Below are 20,234 nucleotides of genomic sequence, written 5' to 3'. Positions count from 1 at the left end.
TCAAATTCAGATTGTGTTAGGGGGCGGGATTATTAGGCAATTTTAATCGGACAATTTGACCGGAGAGATTTAATTTTGTCGGACATTTCAACGGAATTACAACGGAAACCCTTGTGTACATATGTATGTCATTGTGATATAAAGAATATAAATATAAATCGTAGCCATATAGTTTAAATCTGAAAATACTGAACACAAAATACTGAGCATATTGTATAACATGTACTTCATTAACTGCAAAATTGTTAAGTGAATGCTTTTTACTGTAATTCTTATTTATGTAACAAACTTTATTTCCCAGGATTTAAAGATTTAGTGTAGCATTTATGATTATTGTGTGTGCTTAAGAGCAGAGTAAAGGTATGGGTATCTCATGTGCTAGACAGGAATAGGACCAGCATGCAGACAATACCATAGAATAAAGCAGTCATACTCTGACTATTTAAGTCTATTATTCTGTTATTAAAAAATGCTACAAATTACATTACAAACTCTTCGTTTTGACATAAAAATCCATTTAAAAAAAATCATTCAGTCATACATTTTACTTAATATTTATCTTGTGGAATAACTTCCAAAGATGCATGCAGAACCCATACAAATCTGTAAGACATTTAAAGCACTGAAAATATTTTACAAAAGCAAATGTATACTATAGCGAACATTGCTCCTTTCAGAAATTGTTAATGCATTGAGCCCTTAATGTACAGGAATAAATGACCCAAGACTTACTGAAACTTCTTACTAGTATATCAAGGAGTGGACATGGCAAATGAGCAGATAAGTGTCCCTCTGCTGCCACCTACTGACTTTAGTGGTCATTTACTGTCATTTTTGTTTTAAGTGTTTGTTTTTCCTGCAGGTGAAAACAAGATGAATTAAGCCTTTTACTTTATTTATCAGGGCTGTCAATTGTTTTGCCTGAGTTGGGTGATATATTTGTATGCTCTTAACATAGTAGCAAAAATTTTTGCAGTAGTCAAGTCAAGTCATCTTCATTTATATAGCGCTTTTAACAACGTAGATTGTTTCAAAGCAGCTTCACAGAGATAAGCGTATAATTTAAGGTATCAGAGATTGTTTTGGCTTTATAGCAGAGTTAAGTTATTTTCCATCTAAAGTAACCAGTATGACTAGGTTACATTTAATAGAGTGCTAGGCTTTATAAAAACTGTAGTGTAGCTCTATTAAATAGTAGGCTATATTTATGTTAAACTATTTTAAATTGAATGATTAATGACCTGTTCAGAATAAGTATAGCAGTAACCAGCAATCAGAAGTATGATAATTAATTTTAGTTTAAAATCCAATACGTTTTAAAGTGGTTTCAGATGGTTAATTAATAGCCTACTAAATGCAGCATCTATGAATGAACTTGAGGCATGCAGACCAGCTGCTGCAGGGCTTTAACAAATCTTAAACAAACAAATATATGACCCACTTTTTCTGAGTTTTACTAGCCCATTTTATTTGTCTCTCATCGTATACATGACAATATACTTTTATCTATCATTGGGATACAAAATGCATACTTAACAGACATTCATCATTATATAAATAAATAAATCCAATGTAGCCCTAAGTAAACTGCCAAAATAAGATTATCTATAATGTCTATAACAGTAGCCTAAATGTAGCCTATGAGAAAATAAGGAAAATAAGGCGGGCAGACGTGCAGACGGGCAGACGTACAGACGTTAAGACGTGCAGACGGACTATGGAAGGCCAAAAGGGCCAAAACGTGTGAAACTGTCGCGTTAACGCGTATTTACGCGTTAACACGCAATTTACGCGTTAACACGTCATTACGCGTTAACGCGTATTTACGTGTTAACGCGTAAATTGCGTGTTAACGCGTAAATGACGTGTTAACGCGTACCTAAATTTGGGACATTAGCACCACCTACTGGTTTGGTGCTGCTCTTGCTCAAACACAGAGAACCTAAATTAAGCTTGTAAATAGCAGTTTTTAAGGTGAAAATACATGTTCAACAATGACTTTTCAGAATATAGGTTACAACTAGGCCTACATATAATTACAGCATATTTTAAATTGGCCTCTGAAAGTCATGACCATTTTCACAATCACAATAGAAGTTGTGTTAGGATAATATTACACATTTCCTTCAAATTGTATTTTCATGTAGCCTATACTCCTACTGTAGCATATTTCTAAAGCATCTTTTTATAATTTAACTACTATGCATTATTTGTTAGAGAGCCCCTTCTGATAACACATTAAGCCTTGTGAATCTGATTGATATATATCGTATATATATCAACACACACTTTGCACATTATACATTATAATGTGTAAAAAAAAGCTACTTTCAATCACCTCGCGCCCAACGACCTACCCACTGTAGATATTTAGTGGCAGGTGTCTTTTTGTCATAAACACAGGAATTTTGTGCAAATATACTGTCTGTTATTGGAAATGTAAAAAAAAAAAATTCTTCCACTTGCTTGGGCGAGAAAAAAATCTCTTGGTGTGACTAGGGCTCTTACTGGCGCCCCCGGCTGTTTGCGCCCTATAGCAACTGCCTAGTTTGCCTATGCCTAGAAACGGCCCTGGCTATGTGTGTGAGTAGCCTATCTCTCTGTTCTGGAAATTATTTTGAGTATTAAAGAAACTTTCTTCATCATCCTGTTCTAGTCTGTCTTCCACTCAGCGCGTTGTGACAATAGCCAGAACTTAGAGTTGTTTATTTTTTTACAACATTGTGTTATTATTTATTTTATTAACGAAATGTCAATCTTCGTGTTTATAACAGATCGAAGATAGGCTACAATAAAATACAAAAATCTTCAAGATACAGCCTACAATCGTATAACGGATTGTCACCTTATAAACAGTCATTTGTGTGGTGGAATAAGCAAGTGGTGGAATAAGCAATGCTATATGTTAGCATCTTATGAAAATTTATTTTGTGATTTTATTAGTTAATTAACTAATTATGCTAACTCAGTTTAATGTAAGAGCTGGGAACTAATTAGGCTACTAATTAAATCATGTCAGCTATTTAATGGGCTATTGATTAGAGTTGCCATAGACTAAATATTTATAGGGTTATTCATTTAAGCACGGACTAATCGCATGTTTATATTCAATCCTGAGTGCAAAGCGCATGCATATTGCCGCAAAGCACCGGCAAAAGTGGGCTAATGATAATAAATGTGTCTGAAAAAATTACATAGCATTTTAATTGTTTATTAATAGTGTATTCTTAATCAGTGTTGGCAGCAAATGTATCTCCATATAATAGCTGTAAAGTATAGATGCGCAGATGGCCTATAGCCTATGAGTCATTCCACCGAAAGGGAATGTCTTTTCTTCTGTCCCCAGGAATAAAATAAAATAAAACAGCAATAAAATTGCATGAAAAATAACTCTAAAATACATTTTATTATTAAGCCTAATGTCCATTAAGCTAACTACAAATTTTAAATATATAATTAAAAACATTAGGATAATAAAAACTACATAGCACAAAAAAAGAAAAGAAAAAAAAGAAGCATTTTCTGCATGTCCCCATTTTGGCATAATTGAGTGGAAAGGATAATAGGCTATGTATGAAAATATGTTTGGAACATCTAACTACACTAACTACCGGAATTATGAACCATTGTAGACTGTAAATGTCATTTTTGTTATGTCATATAGGCTATTAGCTATTGAGGTTTTGTCTTTAGACCCATACAACGATATTCTTGTAATAGGTTATGATATAGGCTATTACGGTCGGTGGTTATAGTCCATGTCTTATGTTATGTTTCTTTCTGTTTCCCTTCTGTGTCGCTCTGCCTCTATGAGCGCGCAGCTCTCTTTCTCATAGGTTGACGGCAATGAGGAGAAGAAACGAGAGAGAGATGCGTTCCAGACAGAGAAGCAGCGTCTTTGTTCTATGTTATGTTTGTTTTGTTATGCTTTACGAATTATTTTCCGCATAGCCTAGTTGTTGTTGGCTATGTTAGATTATCTCAACCAAGCTTATTCAATGTCATTAGATTTTGTTAGCACAGACTGTTAGACCTTACCATTTTTTTTTTTTTTTTTACAGTAAAATACTGGCAACACTGTTTTAATGGAAAATGATATTGTCAGAATATGGCCTTTATTTAGGCTACCGCAAGGGTTAACACTTAACAGTGCAGTTATTAACAATAAAAACTGCTACTTTGGGTAAAAAATGTCGTCCTGTGTTCCGTCTTTCAAACTTCTCAACGTGCATGCAGTGTAAATAAAGCCGTTGCATCAATGAAATGATAAAGTTAGTCCACGGCGCAAATTTAATACGAAAAAATAGAAAATCTGTTATATTTCATTTATTCAAATGTTTGTTTCTGAAGTCACAATTTAGCACAATTAATTTAAAAAGGGGGAGAAAAGGCAACTATCCATTGATACTGGAAAAACAAGAAAAAGTATGTCTGGTTTTAATTTTTAATTTTTGCATTTGCATTAGGCTCTGAAAATTTAATTGTGAAGTGCGGGTCCCTTAACTATAGGCTATTTCTTATGTGCTTTTGTTTTGTTTGACTGATGGTGGCTAGCCTACTGGCTGAATGTGTAATTGCAAAGATGATTACTGAATAATGGTGAGGACTCCAAGTTTTGACTGTTGAACAATAAAAAAAGTTAAATTACAAAATAAACTTTTTCATTGCTTCTTTTCCATCTACTTTTTTAATATTAATGATTGTATACCAACATAATTATCAGGTCTACAAAATAGAAAAGCTATGAAAAGCTATGAAATCCAGTGGTAAAATCACATCTTAAAAAAAGACCACCACCGAAGACTATAATTTGACCTAAGAAAAGCCCTGTATTATTATTATTATTATTATTATTAATAACAATTAGTATTAATATTATTATTAATAACAATTAGTATTAATATTATTATTAATAACAATTAGTATTAATATTATTAATAATAATAGGCTATATAGTGTAGCCCCGTTGAGAAGAATTATGGGTAGAATTCGAATTCAAAATTTCGCACTAAGAAACGCCGCCGCCGTCCATTGGTTAGGAATCTGCCCGCGCATTATTCAAACTCCATTTTGTGATTTGAGGTCTTCGTTTTCGACAATCAAGATATTGAGACTTTGAGAGCTGATGGAGCGACACAGAAGGTTGAATTCTCTGGCAGATAGGTTCAGTTCTTTGATTCAAAACAGACTGGCAGAAGACGGAGAAAATTCTGCAGGAGAAGGACTAATCGACAGGTAAGCCTAGTAATGCTTGCTTAACTTGTAGGTTCGCATGGTAGAATGGGTTCTTATTCTTCTTTTTCTTATTACGGTATTATTATTGTTGTTGTTATTATTATTATGCATACGTTCTAAAAAGCCTACCCAGCTAACATGAGTCCAGCGGGCCAGTGGCGGCCCACCGGCGGATCACCGACGCTTTCCCGACGGTGGTCCGCTATCGTGCCGCTGGTTTATAATAAGTGTTTTCTGGCGGACCACGGTCGGTCCACGATTTATAATCAGTTACTCATGCTAACCAAAATTCACTATAATGGATAAAAAAAAAAAAAAGCAATGTACACCAATCTCAATGGCAGTTGCAAATCTATTTTTATTAAATTAATTTTCAGTTAACAGATGAAATAGATGGGTCATTATACGAAAACGTGCCATTTTGTGTCCCTCAGAAAAAAAGCTCTGTAAATCTTAATAAACCATAAAACAAATAAAATATTTTATAATTTAGTTTCCATAATATGTCTCATAATATAAGAATAAATTAATTTCTGTTTCTTTTGTTTTTAAAGGATTTTAATCACATTTTTGTGCAAAGCATCTTGCAGAAATGTTGAAAATGGCCTGTCCCTCAGTATGATTTTTCTACTTCTACTTGCTATTGAGGCCAAAAAAGTCAAAATATCATAAAAAACCATATACTTGTATAAAGCATTAAGTGTCAGTTCATTAGTCATGAATGGATTTTATTCTTAACATGTGTCAAATTTAGAAAAAAAAACACAATTTAGTCGGGTCCCTAGGTTCTCGTCAACCCTGTTACTTTTTATGAAAACACCTCTTTAAAGATAATAGACTGTTCCAAAAGTTGCATCAGTTCCAGGAAGTGACATCATCTGCCTTTCATGATGTTGATGGTAGAAAACAAGTAAGTGTTATCTTCTTTTAATGAATTTTCTTTGAGTTTATGTAATGTCTGAAAGACAGGGACACGCTCATTGTGTCAGCCCTGTTACCAGAAAAGCATAAGTTAAAAAGTTATTTGTACATATTTAAAAATGTACATATATTACAACATTTAAGCCTCTCAATAAGGCACATAATGTGGTGTCATTACCTATACCTCATGGCTAGTAATGGCCGCCAATAACATTTTTCGTCAACCCTGTTACCGTCAACCCTGTTATCATTCCAGGGTAACAGGGTTGACGAAAGTATGCTTTTGTGTGTCTTACCCATGTTGTAAACCCAAGAAGGGTTAAATCAAGGGCAACTGGACTTTGCTTTGCCTCTCATCCAAGGGGTTTCTTCAGTTCTAAATGACTGATGGGGAGTGCCAGGTATTTAACCTCTGTGGGGTTGTCACCCCTGAGCCAACCCTTCTTGGATAACTATGACCTGGGTGACTGAGAATTTTCACAGACGTACTTTTCTTACTAATAGTATTTACATAATATACAGTGGGGAGAAAAAGTATTTGATACACTGCCGATTTTGCAGGTTTTCCCACTTACAAAGCATGTAGAAGTCTGTCATTTTTATCATAGGTACTCTTCAACTGTGAGTGACGGAATCTAAAACAAAAATCCAGAAAATAACATTCTATGATTTTTTAAGTAATTAATTTGCATTTTATTGCATGACATAAGTATTTGATACATCAGAAAAGCAGGATCTACTTCATCCAAAAAGGGGCTTAAAGATTTTCAAAACAGTACTTTGAAAATCAAACATTAAAAGTGGGAAATGGCACGTTTTCGTATAATGACCCAGATACATTTGCATTGCATTTATCAGATTCTTTTATCCAATGTGACTAGTAATTTGTACCCTTATGAAAATTAACCATGGTTTTACCACAGCATTTGCAGTAAAACCTTCGCCGTTGATCAAAATTACCTATGGATGAACAATAATTTAAATAGGCTAATAAATAGGCCTAGTCTATATTGTCAGAATGTGGCCTTTTATTTAGGCTAGCGCAAGGGTTAACACTTAACAGTGCAGCTTGGTTTATTTATTGGCGGTTTTGGGTCTGAGAAATAGCTAGGCAGCTCTCTGGTTCAAAACGGTATTAGAGACGAGGCTGAGTGACTCCAGCTCCCTTTTAACCCGCTCCTTATTTGCCGAAATATCAGTGTTGCCAGATTGGAACGGTGATTTCCACCTTAAAACCTCTGCTATACTTAAAACCCGCACACTCCAAGAAAAAAAACCCAAACTTTCTCTGCCTATAACAATGCAGTAACTTTAATAGATTGTGATGATTCAAAGATCACCACCATTCGTTTTCCATAAGTTGATTGTACATGATAATGTAAAGATGGTGTACAGTCTACAAATGCAAAACAACATCATAGTGACACGCATGACTCCAAATAATGCCATAGACATTAATTAAACAAATTATATGTAATATAAACCCCAAATGTACATAACTGAAAACAAAAACTAAGAAGAAACATAATTATTTAAATGAAATAACATTAAATGTGAAGTCTCACGCAGGGAATTCTGGGAATGTCAATTTAGAGAAATAACAAGAACAGAAAGAAGAGAGAAGCGACGAGCAGAAACACAATAACTACATCTTACTTCAGACACAGCCTTGATGAAATCAAATTAACATAAAAAACATCAAATCCCTCAAGATCTCAGCAAAGGAGGATTAAACAACACTCACAAACAGCATTACCAGCTTCACTTATTACTAACCAGACTGACTTAACTTCTGTTCTGCTACAGTTCTGTTTGAGAATTAACAGAGGTTTAGATGTTGTTGATTTATTGTTTTAGTTACCATGATGGTGATTAGTGACTGCTTTAGTTGGGCTCTTGATAAGTTATACCTGTTCATTTTTTAAGTAATGTGTTCTGTATTTTGTGTTGAATAAGACTGAGGATGTTCCAAAGGGGACAGGGAACATCTGCGACACAACGACCACCGAGAGTGCGCCTGGCAAGAATAAGAATGGGTTTGATTCAAAATGGGAATGACACAATATATATGCCAAGGCGTAAGTGCATATTTTATGCTAAAATATGTAACTATTAAATTAAGTAAAATTTCACATAACTTGTACATGACAAGATTATTTTAAAGGTCCCATATTGTCAAAACTGAAATCCCTTGGCTTTCTTCATGATAACAGAGCTCTAGGGTCTGTAAACTATAAGTTTCGAAACAGTCGATCCACAGACAAATGCACACAGCCTGCATAAAATAGCTGTGCCATTTCAGGAGCCATTGTGACTTCTGTATAAATGTGATGTCAGAACTACTCAGTCTCCGCCTTCAGTCTCCACCCCTACCAATGGTGGCTCACTCAGAAAACAACGGGCCAATCAGAAGAGAGGCTCATGAATATTAGGTAGACAGACCAAAATCGACTTGTTCTTGGCAGAGCTCCTGAGAAAGGAGCTGTAAAATAAATATTGAGATGCTTTTTGGTGCTTATACAGCAAATATATATTCTTAAGGACATCAAAACCTAAAATAAAACTTTAGAAAGGTGTACAATATGGGGCCTTTAAATGTGCAGTAAGCTATTTCTGAAAACAGCTGTTAAAAGTGGATCTTGTAACCAATCAAATTGTTCTTTCTCATGCTCTGCCTAAACCTTTTTTTACCCCTCTTTACAGCTGGAACAACACAAAAACTATTGGTTGTCCCACATTCCATGTCTGAGAGGGAATTTGTGGCAAAAATAAGGGAGGAATTTCCTGAAGTGCAGCAGTGTGAATTCACACTCTGCCGATTAAATCGGCACAGGCAGATTATCCCATTAATCCTCCCCACAGTTTGCCCCGCTACCATAAAGTCCTGCCAAGAACTCAGGAACTCACGTTCTGCTGTGTACATTAGACCAAGGGTATGATTCTATCTAAATGTTTTTTCAGCTCAGCTCCTTTTATGTGCATTTTGCACAAGTGTCAACGTGATGTGGCATCTGACCAATCAGTTTTGAGAATTTCCTATCTGATCTGAGAAATGCTCAAAAGCAGTGAAGAAAAACTGTAGTAGATCATTTATGTGATTAAATGACACTTCTTCAGCAAGTAATTTGTTTTGATAGAATATATATAATTTTTTTTTAGGTTCTGGAGCGAGCTGGAGATGAAGATTTAGTGCAAGATGACAATGTAAATTTATCAATTGTTAAAATTTAAGATTTTGAAAGCAATCCATGATTAACATGTGTGACAGTTTACAGCAAGGGATATGTTTTTTTTCTAAGAACAGCTTTTTGATCTTTTTCAGGTTTTGGAGCCAGCTGAGGATGAAGCTATAGTGCAAGATGACAATGTAACAATTTGTTTAAGATATTAAAAGGAAACTTTTGTTCAGCAAGTAATATTTGTGTACTGTAAACTCTTTTCTAAGAACAGCTTCTGGCGATTTTCACAGGATGAAATTTGAGTGTTTAAGCTTTTGAGTGACCTAATTTTTTATGATTGAAAATGTGATTGGGGAAAAATGTAAATGAAAAAGTGTTTCACTACAGTTAGTAGGTTAATAGACCAGAGTTACACCAAGCTGTTGTTCGCTAGATCAGTTCCATTCATTATTCATGGATTCATTCTATTCACAAACAGAATTGAGTAGTATTTCTTATTGTGTTATATGCTGCACTACTACCTCAAAATCAACATTTACATTATTTTTTCTTAAATAAGCATGTGTTTATATGGATCTGTGCAGGATTTAAGGGCATGGAGGGCCCTAAGGCAACAACAAGATATAGAGTACAATAACTCCCTGGAAATTGACAGAGCAAGGGTAAGTAGGCCTATAATAATACAAATAATACTAGTTGTTTGGTGCCTGTATGATTTTTCAAAAAAAAAAAAAAAATCTGTTGAACACAAAATAAGATATTTTGAGAATGTTGGTGACCAGACACTTGGTTGTAGCTATTGACTTCCACAGTGGAAAATAAATACTATGGAAGTCAATGTCGACAAGAAACTGTTCTTCAAAATATGTTATTTTGTGTTTGTACATTTTCAAATGTAACAGGAGATAAGAAGGAGACAGATGGAAGAGTGTGAAAGGCGACGCAGAAAGGTATATTCAAATATGATGTCGTCAAAAATTTGGCCACAATATTTTTTTCTGTGTATGTAACTAAAAATGTTTAACTTTTTAAAAAGGCAATAGATGATCGCCGGAGGCATATATCAGCAATTCCTGAGCCGGCCGATGGTCTTATGATACAATTTAAATACCCAGATGGGAGAATCCTGAAGAGGAGATTCAATGTCTCTCAGTCATTTCAGGTTAATTGCTATTTTATTATCTACTTTTTACTTTTTTAATTTGTTGAAGAAAGTTGTTTCAATTACTGATAATTTATTTTGCTTCTGACAGGACCTGGTTGCATTTGCTGGTGTTGATGACATGGCAAGTGAAGTGTTCTCAGTGCAGTTGCCACTCTCACCAACTCCGTTATATAGCAATCTAGTAGGTACCCTAGAAGATCATGGCATAGATGGGCCTTCCACTCTTTATGTGTTGTGGTTATCTTCGGATGAGGTACAGGTAAGAACATGTGATACATGTGTGTTATTATGTGATTACTACAAATAGTAATTATCTGTGCATTATCATTATTATTTTCTTTATTGAATAACTACAGATATTTTTCATTCATTGGCAGGTTTCACTCCCCTCAACTATATATATATAATATTGTATAAGTATATATATGTATAAGTGTATAATACATGTGATGAATGTGTTATCATTTCAGGAATTGCTTACAAATACAGACATCTCATCGACTGGATTTTCACCCGCCATTTCACCCCCACGGTCCGCCATTTCAACCCCACGCCCCACCATTTCAACCCCACAGTCCGCCATTTCAACCCCACAGTCCGCCATTTCAACCCCACGGTCCGCCATTTCAACCCCACGGTCCGCCATTTCAACCCCACAGTCCGCCATTTCAACCCCACGCCCCACCATTTCAACCCCACGCCCCACCATTTCAACCCCACAGTCCGCCATTTCAACCCCACGCCCCACCATTTCAACCCCACGCCCCACCATTTCACCTCCACGGTCCGCCATTTCAACCCCACAGTCCGCCATTTCACCTCCACGCCCCGCCATTTCACCTCCACGGTACATCATTTCACCCCCACGACCCGCCATTTCACCTCCACGCCCCGCCATTTCACCTCCACGGTACATCATTTCACCCCCACGCCCCGCCATTTCACCTCCACGCCCCGCCATTTCACCTCCACGGTACATCATTTCACCCCCACGCCCCGCCATTTCACCTCCACGCCCCGCCATTTCACCTCCACGGTACATCATTTCACCCCCACGCCCCGCCATTTCACCTCCACGCCCCGCCATTTCTCCTCCACTATACGTCATTTCACCCCCACGCCCCACCATTTCACCTCCACGCCCCGCCATTTCTCCCCCACTATACGTCATTTCACCTCCACGGCCCGCCATTTCTCCCCCACTATACGTCATTTCACCTCCACGGCCCGCCATTTCACCCCCGAGCTCCGACATGTCTCTCTTGTCACCTGGCATACCTGAAGAGTGAGTAGTGAATGCTTACTAATTCTAATGCTTTCACAGACAATACTGCTCTTAAGCAATTAAAAACACAACATGCTTGCATTTGTAGGTCAATATTTATTCTGCCAAGTAACTAACTTGCAAGAAAAGAAAAAAACAATGAAGTGAAATTCTCTTGTTTTGTAGATCTACCAGTCTTTATTCTGGTGAAAAGTAGCATCCAAGTGTTATACAACATGTTTAAGCTTGTGTATCAGAATATGAGCATTTTAAAGATATGTAATTTAATTCCTTCTTTATGTCAATGTATTTTTTATCTACAATACAGACATTTGGACATTACTCACATTATGCTTTGCCTGCGGTCGAGGGTGAGGCAGAGGGCTATCACTGCCAATCAAGTTAATGTCCTCCGTGGGGAGGAATTTGATTGTGCGGTGAGAGCTTTCAGTCGGTCCACATTTGATCCTCAGTCCAGGCTGGATGTGGTGTTTGTGGATGAGAGTGGAGTGGGTGAAGGGGCTGTTGATGAAGGTGGGCCAACAAGGGAGTTCTGTCGTCTCCTCATGGTCCAGCTCCAGGAGCACCATATTTTTGAAGGGCCTTCCGAATCACGAGCTTTGGCTCTAGACAGTGTTGGTATGTTTGCTTTCCACACAATCATCTTAAATGTCACTTTAATACTATTATATTAATATATTAATATTATTATATTATAACATTAGTCACTGGGTATCCTACACTAAACACTAATAAATGGTAATGCATCAAGACCTTAAATTTTAAACAATTTTCCTCTATAGCTCTGCACAACGGGATATATAGGCTTGTGGGCCAAATGGTAGCAGTTTGCCTAATTCAGGGAGGGGTTTCTCCACACTTCTTCTCCGATCGGCTCTTCAGGCAAGTCTGTGGCCTTCCACCGCTTGCCCCTTCCATAGAAGAGGTGGCAGACCCAGAGTTGAAGGACAAATTGCGCAAGGCAAGTTTGTAAATACTTTATACTGTAATATCATTAGAATGTTAGAACAGTCAAGCGGCAATGTACTGGTTTGTAGATATGACTCTTTTTATGAACTGGACCTGTAACTCTCACATCACACATGTAAAGAGGTTAAAGTGTTTCCATGCATTTATTTTAATAGTAGTAATTACTAGTTAAATATGTAGTTTTAATAGATATATATCAATTGTCTATAAAGGACAAATGGATTTGAGAGTTTGTTATAACTTCAGAAATTTCCCATTAGTGAAGCATCAAATTCTCCTCTATTGTTAACATGTTAATAACATATTAAGAAGTCTATAAAAACTCCATAATAACCATTTGTGTCAACTACAAACTGTCTAGCACCCCCCAGCAACCGTTTAGAGCCACCTAGAAACCATATTGCAACATATTTCAGCCCCACAATATCGTACAGACATGGTTGTTGGCTCGTATGCAATCATGTAAAGCACCCTAACAAACGATTGCTGAGTTTTGCCACAGCAAGCACCACTCACATTTTCTCCAGAAAATGTAGATATCTGCCTTCCAGTTGTGCTTTACATTCCTTTCCTTCCTTCCTTCTCATACTAGATAGCAAGTGCTGGTACATTAGAGGAGGCCAGAGAGGCAATCACTGGAGCCACAGATGAGCTGTCTGTTATGGGAGCTTTATGCTACCTAAACTCCATGGCCCAGAGAGACGAACTGATGACAGCAATCCTGGAGTTTTACACAGAGGGCCGTATTCATGCCGCACTCCAGCAGTAAGTTATGGTTTAAGGAATGAAGAAAAATGATGAAGAGGAATTCTTTTGTGTGGCAGATGCATCAATAAGTCTTTATTCCAACTAGGAGACGTAATGAAGCTTGTAAAGCATTCAGATTCAGGGTGTGGAGCTTGTTTTTACCATGATAAGATTTCTTAATTTCTTACAGCAGTAGTGTGATTTTAATAAGTGTAGTGCTTGTGAAATGGACTAACTGTTTTTATAGTACATGCAATTCTATGAAAATACATGAAAATTTCTTCAATTGTGTTAATATTAAATTATTCTCAAAGAATTGCACATTGTACTTTCTGGAACCCAGATGTCATTGAGTGGTCAAATAGGTTTAAAAATGTTTACTCTGTGATATATTTAGTATTTACACAAAATATTTTTCCTACTACCATCTTTACTTTAGGTTCAAAGAAGGTCTAAATGCCCTTGGGCTCCTAGATGAGCTTGTGGCTCACCCAACAGTTTTTCAAGAACAATTTCTGAAAACTGATGCCCAAATTACTGCTGCTGACATTGTGGAGCTGTTCAAGCCACAATTCAGCTCACCAAGAGGCTCCCATAAAAGGAGACAAGAGACCAGGACCATTGCATTCTGGCGGGACTGGCTTCTGGAGGTGGAGGGTAAGACCGTTTTCAAACTCAGAAATTCACAAATTGTATTTTTCAACCACACCGTATAATTATTTTTGTTAAAATAATTCAAATTATCATAGATAATCGAAGAACTGCGATACAAGTTTTTAGTTTGGATAACAGTGATAAAAATAATAGAGTAAATCACTTTTTGAAAGTAACTTCAAATAAAAGTGCTTCAAATAAAGATTGTATCAATTACGTTGTTACATCAGCGGACAAGCAACTGTTTAAAGGTGCTATCAGTGATCTCGGTTGGCATAACCTCTTGTTGATGTTTGAATTATTATCAAACATAAGCTAGCTAGACCCTCCCTCCTCCTCATCCGTGCAATAACCCCCCAAACCCCACCCCTCATCATTCTTGTCGGTTATTGGCTGGAACAGTCTGTTATGTTTCGTGATACAGGTCGAACTGTTTGTTGCTCAGTTTGTTTGAGCTGTGTTTGTGGAGCCTGGGCTGTCTACAGAGACCACGTTTCTTTACAGTGTGTTCAGAGGACAGGCAGCTAGCGGATAGTGACGAGATGTTTGCGGTATGTGAAAAAAATGTTTTAGCCTAAAAAACGCGTGACATCACTGATAGCACCTTTAATGTATTTGTCATTGTATCATTAATGCAAGAGATTGTTCAAAAATTATGATTCATCCAGTGATTAAACAAGTGAAGTCTTAATGAGAGAGTCATTGAATCATTCATTCAAACTTTTTCTTTTTTAATTTTTAAACTTTATTAAATTGACTGCAGCAATAAACAGTTTGTCAGAACCTTGAGTAAATTACTTTTATTTTTATTTTTATTTTTTTATTGTCTTTTCAGAATTGTGTGAGAATTGTGATCTATTTAAAAGAAAAAAAAAACGTGATTTCAGAATCGTGCAGCTCTACCAAGTACTTAAACGAAAGAGTTTATAATCATACATATTTCTCATCACTTGACAGGTGGAGATGCAGCTCCAATTTCTCTACCCGATATTTTAATATTTGCCACAGGATTGGAGAGGGTTCCAGCAATGGGGTTTCAACCCCAGCCAGAGCTGTCCTTCCTCCATGAGGGTGATGAACGACTGGCAATGTACCCCACTGCAAACACATGTTTACTTATTTTAAGAATTCCAGTCAAGAATACCTATAGGGAGTTTAAAAGTGCAATGGAAACAGGGATTGGCTGTTCAGACCAGTTTGGTTTCCAGTAAATGTTTTATTTTTTTGTAGACAAGTTTTGTATTTTATCTGAGTTCCTGTCATGTTTTGGTTTTGTTTCATGTCTGTTACAGTCCTGTTATAGTCATGTGATCCTGCCATGTGTTCCTCATGTGAATGTGTCATGTTGTCCTTGATTGATTGTCTTGATTATGTCTACAGGTGACCCTTGTCTAGTAATTAGTCTTGTGTATCTAAGCCCTCATGTTAGCCGTGTGTCTTTGTCAAGTATTGTTCCTGTATTCACTGTTTGTAAGTCTATGTTCACTTTTTTTTTTTTTGAGATCCAGGCCACGGCATGCCTTTTTTTAATGTTTGATCTTGTTCTGAATAAATACTTCACTTGGGTTCTTCAAACTTGCCTTCAGTAGATATTACTTACATTTGTTCCTTTGTAACAAATTCATGTTTTTTTATTCCTGTTTAACGTGTTTGGATGTTTTTACTGAACTGTTTCCCTGTTCACCATTTCACACAATAAATAGGCTGAAATATTTTATATTGTTATAGTTTTATTGACTTTAACACATGAAAGAATTGTCTTATGAATGTTGCAGATATCAAGTTAACTGCATGTAAAATGAAACATCTAAACTAAATTGACTGGATAATAACTAGGATTCTGAAGCAGAAATATTATGAACATTTCAAGGAAAATCTGAATGTATTAGACAAAGCAAAACCAAACCTTAGTGAGATGAATGAGTGCTTAAAATGGGGAAAGAGAGATGTACTGTACATAAATACAATGTAAAAACAGTACAAAGAACAATAAAAAGGTTATTACAGAGAGTCAAGGAACCTAATGGCCTCTCTCAAGAGGTCCACTCCAAGGTTGTCTCTTGGTCCTCCCAAGGGATCAACAAGTTGCTGAAGTTCACCCAAGCGGTCATTGTCCAGGGTATATTCAGTCAAGGGGACCTCAACGCTGTCTGGCCAGTTAAAAGTGGGTACCTGAGGTGAGTGAGGCACTTCTGCATCCAGTTGAGCAGGCTGCTCATCAGCACCAAACACTCCTTGAATCCCAGTCAGATTTTGAGCCTGTAAGCGAAGACAGCCACGCACAAAGATCTGATATGGCGACATGTACCTTGCAGTTCTCAGGCGGTGATGGTTCCACTGATTGACAAAAAGATGTAAGTCCTGGTTAATTCGGGGAAGGTAGATGTAATGGAGTGCCCAAAGGTGCCTCTCATTGTTGCAGTCTACTACTCCATCGTCTTCTAAAAGGGTGAAAAGTGAATGGTACACATTAACAACACCTCTCCAAACATCTCCCCACAGTCTCTCAATCCGCTGATTGTGGGTGCTCCTTCCCCTCAAAGCACTCCCCCTGTCAGAACCTCGAAAAACCTCCATGAAAAGACAAACGGCATTGTTCTCTCCACCTTGGTCACAGCGAACTCTTGATGGCACACCATACTGGTCGACAGCCTCAACAAACTTCTCCATCACAGTGCTGCTTCGGTTGTTGTTTGAAGCTTCCAAAAATGTAACAAGTCTGCTAAAACCATCAATAGCCCCATGAATAACAATTCTCCACCTGAAAATTAAATGCAATATTAATACACTTGTTAAAAAAACATTGTCCTGACCTGAAGTATTTTATATATATATATATATATAAAAGAGGAAGTTACCTAATTAGCTTGTGGTTGCCATCCAGATGCCATAAAGAATTTGGCCCTGCAACTCGGTATGTCCGCCTGCGTAGTCTGGAAGACATGGCTCTGCGTGCAGCCCCTTCTGGGTTGGTCCGGAGCATACTTTGGCGAACACGCCTCCGTTGCACCAGCAGACCTTCTCCAAAAAGTCTTGCTCGTACAGCTTCTGGACCCAGTAAGTCATTGCCGTTGACCACCTGTTTGACTCTTTCATCCAACTCCGCATCAGAGATGTTTGTGAAATGGCCACGCAGAGATAGATTGAATGATCTGTTTAGGATCAAACATTTAAAGATAATTCTGAGTGTAACATTGATTTATTTTACTTAATTTTAAATAAATCTATATGATTTTAAGTTTGTAAGTAGTGAAGTCAAGCTGACAATTATCATTATGCAATTAAACAAAATTATGACAATACCCTTGGGTTCATAAGTAAGATCTATATTTACCCAAGACGTCGTTTCACAGTGCGACTTGAAGTGCCCAGTATTTCTGCAATCTGGGGTATGGTGAACTGTAAAGACAGTAAAAACTGCAGTTGTTCAGATGTGATGTGGCACTTTGGACGCCCAGTATGTCCCCTAACGCGTGGAACTTGATAACCAAGGAAAGCTGCAATAGAAAACATTGAATTAGATATAACAATGATTAGTGCTTTAACATCCACCTTACTTTGACTGTTTTTTTTGTTTGTTTTTACACTTTATCCAAGTATGCTTTACTTTACACTTTATCCAACTGCATGATTTATGTTTTCCATTACAGTGTGGGTACATTGAACATTAAAACCTCTAATGTGAAAGTATATTTCTGTATCCATCAGAGTTCCGATATAGTCCAGCCCATCCACTAGTTTCTCATAGTGAAAAACAACAATACCACCAGGTTGTCGTTGCTGCCGAACATCTGCCACAAACTCGTCAATTAAATTTAAGAGTCCGTCAGCTAGTTGGGATTCACAAAGTCTCCCTCTTGCCCATTGAAGACTCCGTGCCATCGTTTCCATTCTAGACAGAATTTAACAAGAAACAGGGCAATCAATGGATAGCCTTACCTTAATTTAAGTCAAATACAAAAATAGAGGAGCTGGAACAGATATTTCTTAATAATCAGTTGCCTTTTAGGTTAACTTACCTTGTAATTATTGTTTCAATAGAGTCCTGGTCGTCTGTTTGTGCCAATCGGGTGCACTCCCGAAATGCTCTATTGCAATCTGACAGAAACTGTCCCAGCGCCATTGTAATCCTCCTGAAAAGAAGTGTATTATAGTGTAATATAGTTACTTAGGAATAAAATAAGTGTAATATAGTTAGGAATATATTTAGGAAATAATGCTGATGTGATGGTTTCATCTATCTATCTATGATAGATATCTATGTAGCCTAGTTATGTCTGTCTGTCATCAACTCTGTATCACAGAATGGTAACTTTTCTTTCTGTTGTTATTTTGTAGATGTTTGTTGTAACAAAATGGCTTGAATGTAATTCTAGATAATTTAGTAAAACCATGGTTACTACAGTGATGGTTACTATGGTTTTACTGTATTGATACAATAGAACTGTAGTAAAACCATGTATCTATCTATCTATCTATCTATCTATCTATCTATCTATCTATCTATCTATCTATCTATCTTTACTTATTTGTTGTGTTATTCAGTTTATAATAAAGTTTATAATAACTGCATCCAATTTCTAGATTTTTTGTGTCATCATTTTATTTGATTAGTTGTGCCATAAAAGTAAAAGCCTTAAAGTATTTATTTTTTTATATATAATTGATATCGATTATTTAATTATCTTGTAAATACCATACAAATGTGGGGAAACTCTGGGGGAAAAAATGATTAAATGTGTTAAGACATAGGCTAGCCTATTCTAGTACTATAACTCGCTGTTAATAGACATATCACAGGGGGTTAAATGACCAAATATGTGAGTCGAAGAAAATGCATAACTCTGAAACATCAACTCTTATGGATTCCATGCAACGGTATTTTTGATGTATTGCATATAATGGCAGGCTGTCGCGCTAATTGCGAAGCAACAATCTCATGACAAACTTAAATAAAGTTTAAAAAAAAAACTATTTTCAACCCACCGTAATATGTTTAACAGTGTTTATTATAACCTAAAGCTAGTTTGTTCACAGTTACCTGTAAAGAAGTGTAATATATAATTTGGAAAAACGATGTATGGATTCCCGTCTCTCTACGATTCTCATCACGGGCGCGCACCGAACGGAAGATGCCAGGTGACGTAGGCTCATCGTAATCCATGAGGTAAGCGCTTTTTCGCAATCTCATGAATAAATACAATAAAACGAAGGTGTGCGTCACCAAATTAATAGTCATGAGAATGATTACAAACAGTAACGACAGGCGGTGTCACCGTGACACAACACCTTTATTTTATTTGAATTATTCATGATAGAGTGACTCAAGCACTACGCTGAACATACCTCATGAGCCATCATGAGCAACGACACTGATGGAAGGGTAACTTCCAGGAAACTGAATAGATAGATCACGAGTGTATTAGCACTCCAAATCTATCCAACATTTTGGCGAGAATATAGATTAATCTCTTGTTCTGTGTAGTATTAATAAAATATTATTACTTTTGGTCCTATATTCATGATTTCACAATGTAATATCCATTGTAAAAAAAGAAAAGCAGAAGTTCTGTTTCATTTCATTTATTAAAAATTCAAGCCAATCACTTTAGATTATTATTATTACGCATGTGTGTGTGTGTTTGTGTTTGTGTGTAGTGTGTGTTGTAATATAACTTTGTAATATAGCATATATATATATATATATATATATATATATATATATATATATATATATATATATATATATATATATACATACAGGTGCTTCTCAATAAATTAGAATGTCGTGGAAAAGTTCATTTATTTCAGGAATTCAACTTTACAGGTGAAACTAATATACACTTTCTACATGCAAAGTGAGATATTTCAAGCCTTTATTTGTTATAATTTTGATGATTATGGCTTACAGCTTTTGAAACCCCCAAATTCAAAATCTCAGAAAATTTGAATATTACATGAAATAAAAAAAAAAAGGATTTTAAATACAGAAATGTTGGTTCTCTGAAAAGTATAATGCATATGTACTCAATACTTGGTTTGGGCCACTTTTGCTTATGGACAGTTTCACCTGTTAAGT

At 36.4% G+C, this 20,234-nt stretch overlaps 2 protein-coding genes across 2 annotated transcripts; one reads left to right on the top strand and one right to left on the bottom strand.

The window, feature by feature from the left end:
- The first annotated feature begins 4,976 nt into the window (after positions 1 to 4,976).
- Positions 4,977 to 15,403, top strand: LOC311082179 (uncharacterized protein). The gene is made up of 15 exons (XM_084112918.1): positions 4,977 to 5,235; positions 8,113 to 8,234; positions 8,860 to 9,089; positions 9,316 to 9,360; positions 9,479 to 9,523; positions 9,920 to 9,997; positions 10,238 to 10,285; positions 10,372 to 10,497; positions 10,589 to 10,759; positions 10,971 to 11,785; positions 12,093 to 12,403; positions 12,568 to 12,746; positions 13,347 to 13,519; positions 13,941 to 14,158; positions 15,113 to 15,403. The coding sequence occupies exons 1-15, from the start codon at positions 5,126 to 5,128 to the stop codon at positions 15,364 to 15,366; spliced, it is 2,925 nt and encodes a 974-aa protein (XP_083969044.1). The 5' UTR covers positions 4,977 to 5,125; the 3' UTR covers positions 15,367 to 15,403.
- Positions 15,404 to 16,122: 719 nt separating this feature from the next.
- On the bottom strand, positions 16,123 to 19,619 carry LOC311081349 (uncharacterized protein). Its single transcript, XM_084111889.1, has 5 exons — positions 18,175 to 19,619; positions 17,920 to 18,047; positions 17,490 to 17,652; positions 17,014 to 17,307; positions 16,123 to 16,916 (listed from the first exon to the last, which is right to left on the bottom strand). Exons 1-5 carry the CDS (start codon positions 18,276 to 18,278, stop codon positions 16,157 to 16,159), a joined length of 1,449 nt encoding a protein of 482 aa, XP_083968015.1. The 5' UTR covers positions 18,279 to 19,619; the 3' UTR covers positions 16,123 to 16,156.
- Positions 19,620 to 20,234: the final 615 nt, after the last annotated feature.

The sequence above is a fragment of the Abramis brama genome (assembly GCF_963993115.1).
Source record: "Abramis brama genome assembly, chromosome: 4".
In the NCBI taxonomy this organism is placed as follows: Eukaryota; Metazoa; Chordata; class Actinopteri; order Cypriniformes; family Leuciscidae; genus Abramis; species Abramis brama.
This window is presented reverse-complemented; position numbering and strand designations above follow the sequence as displayed.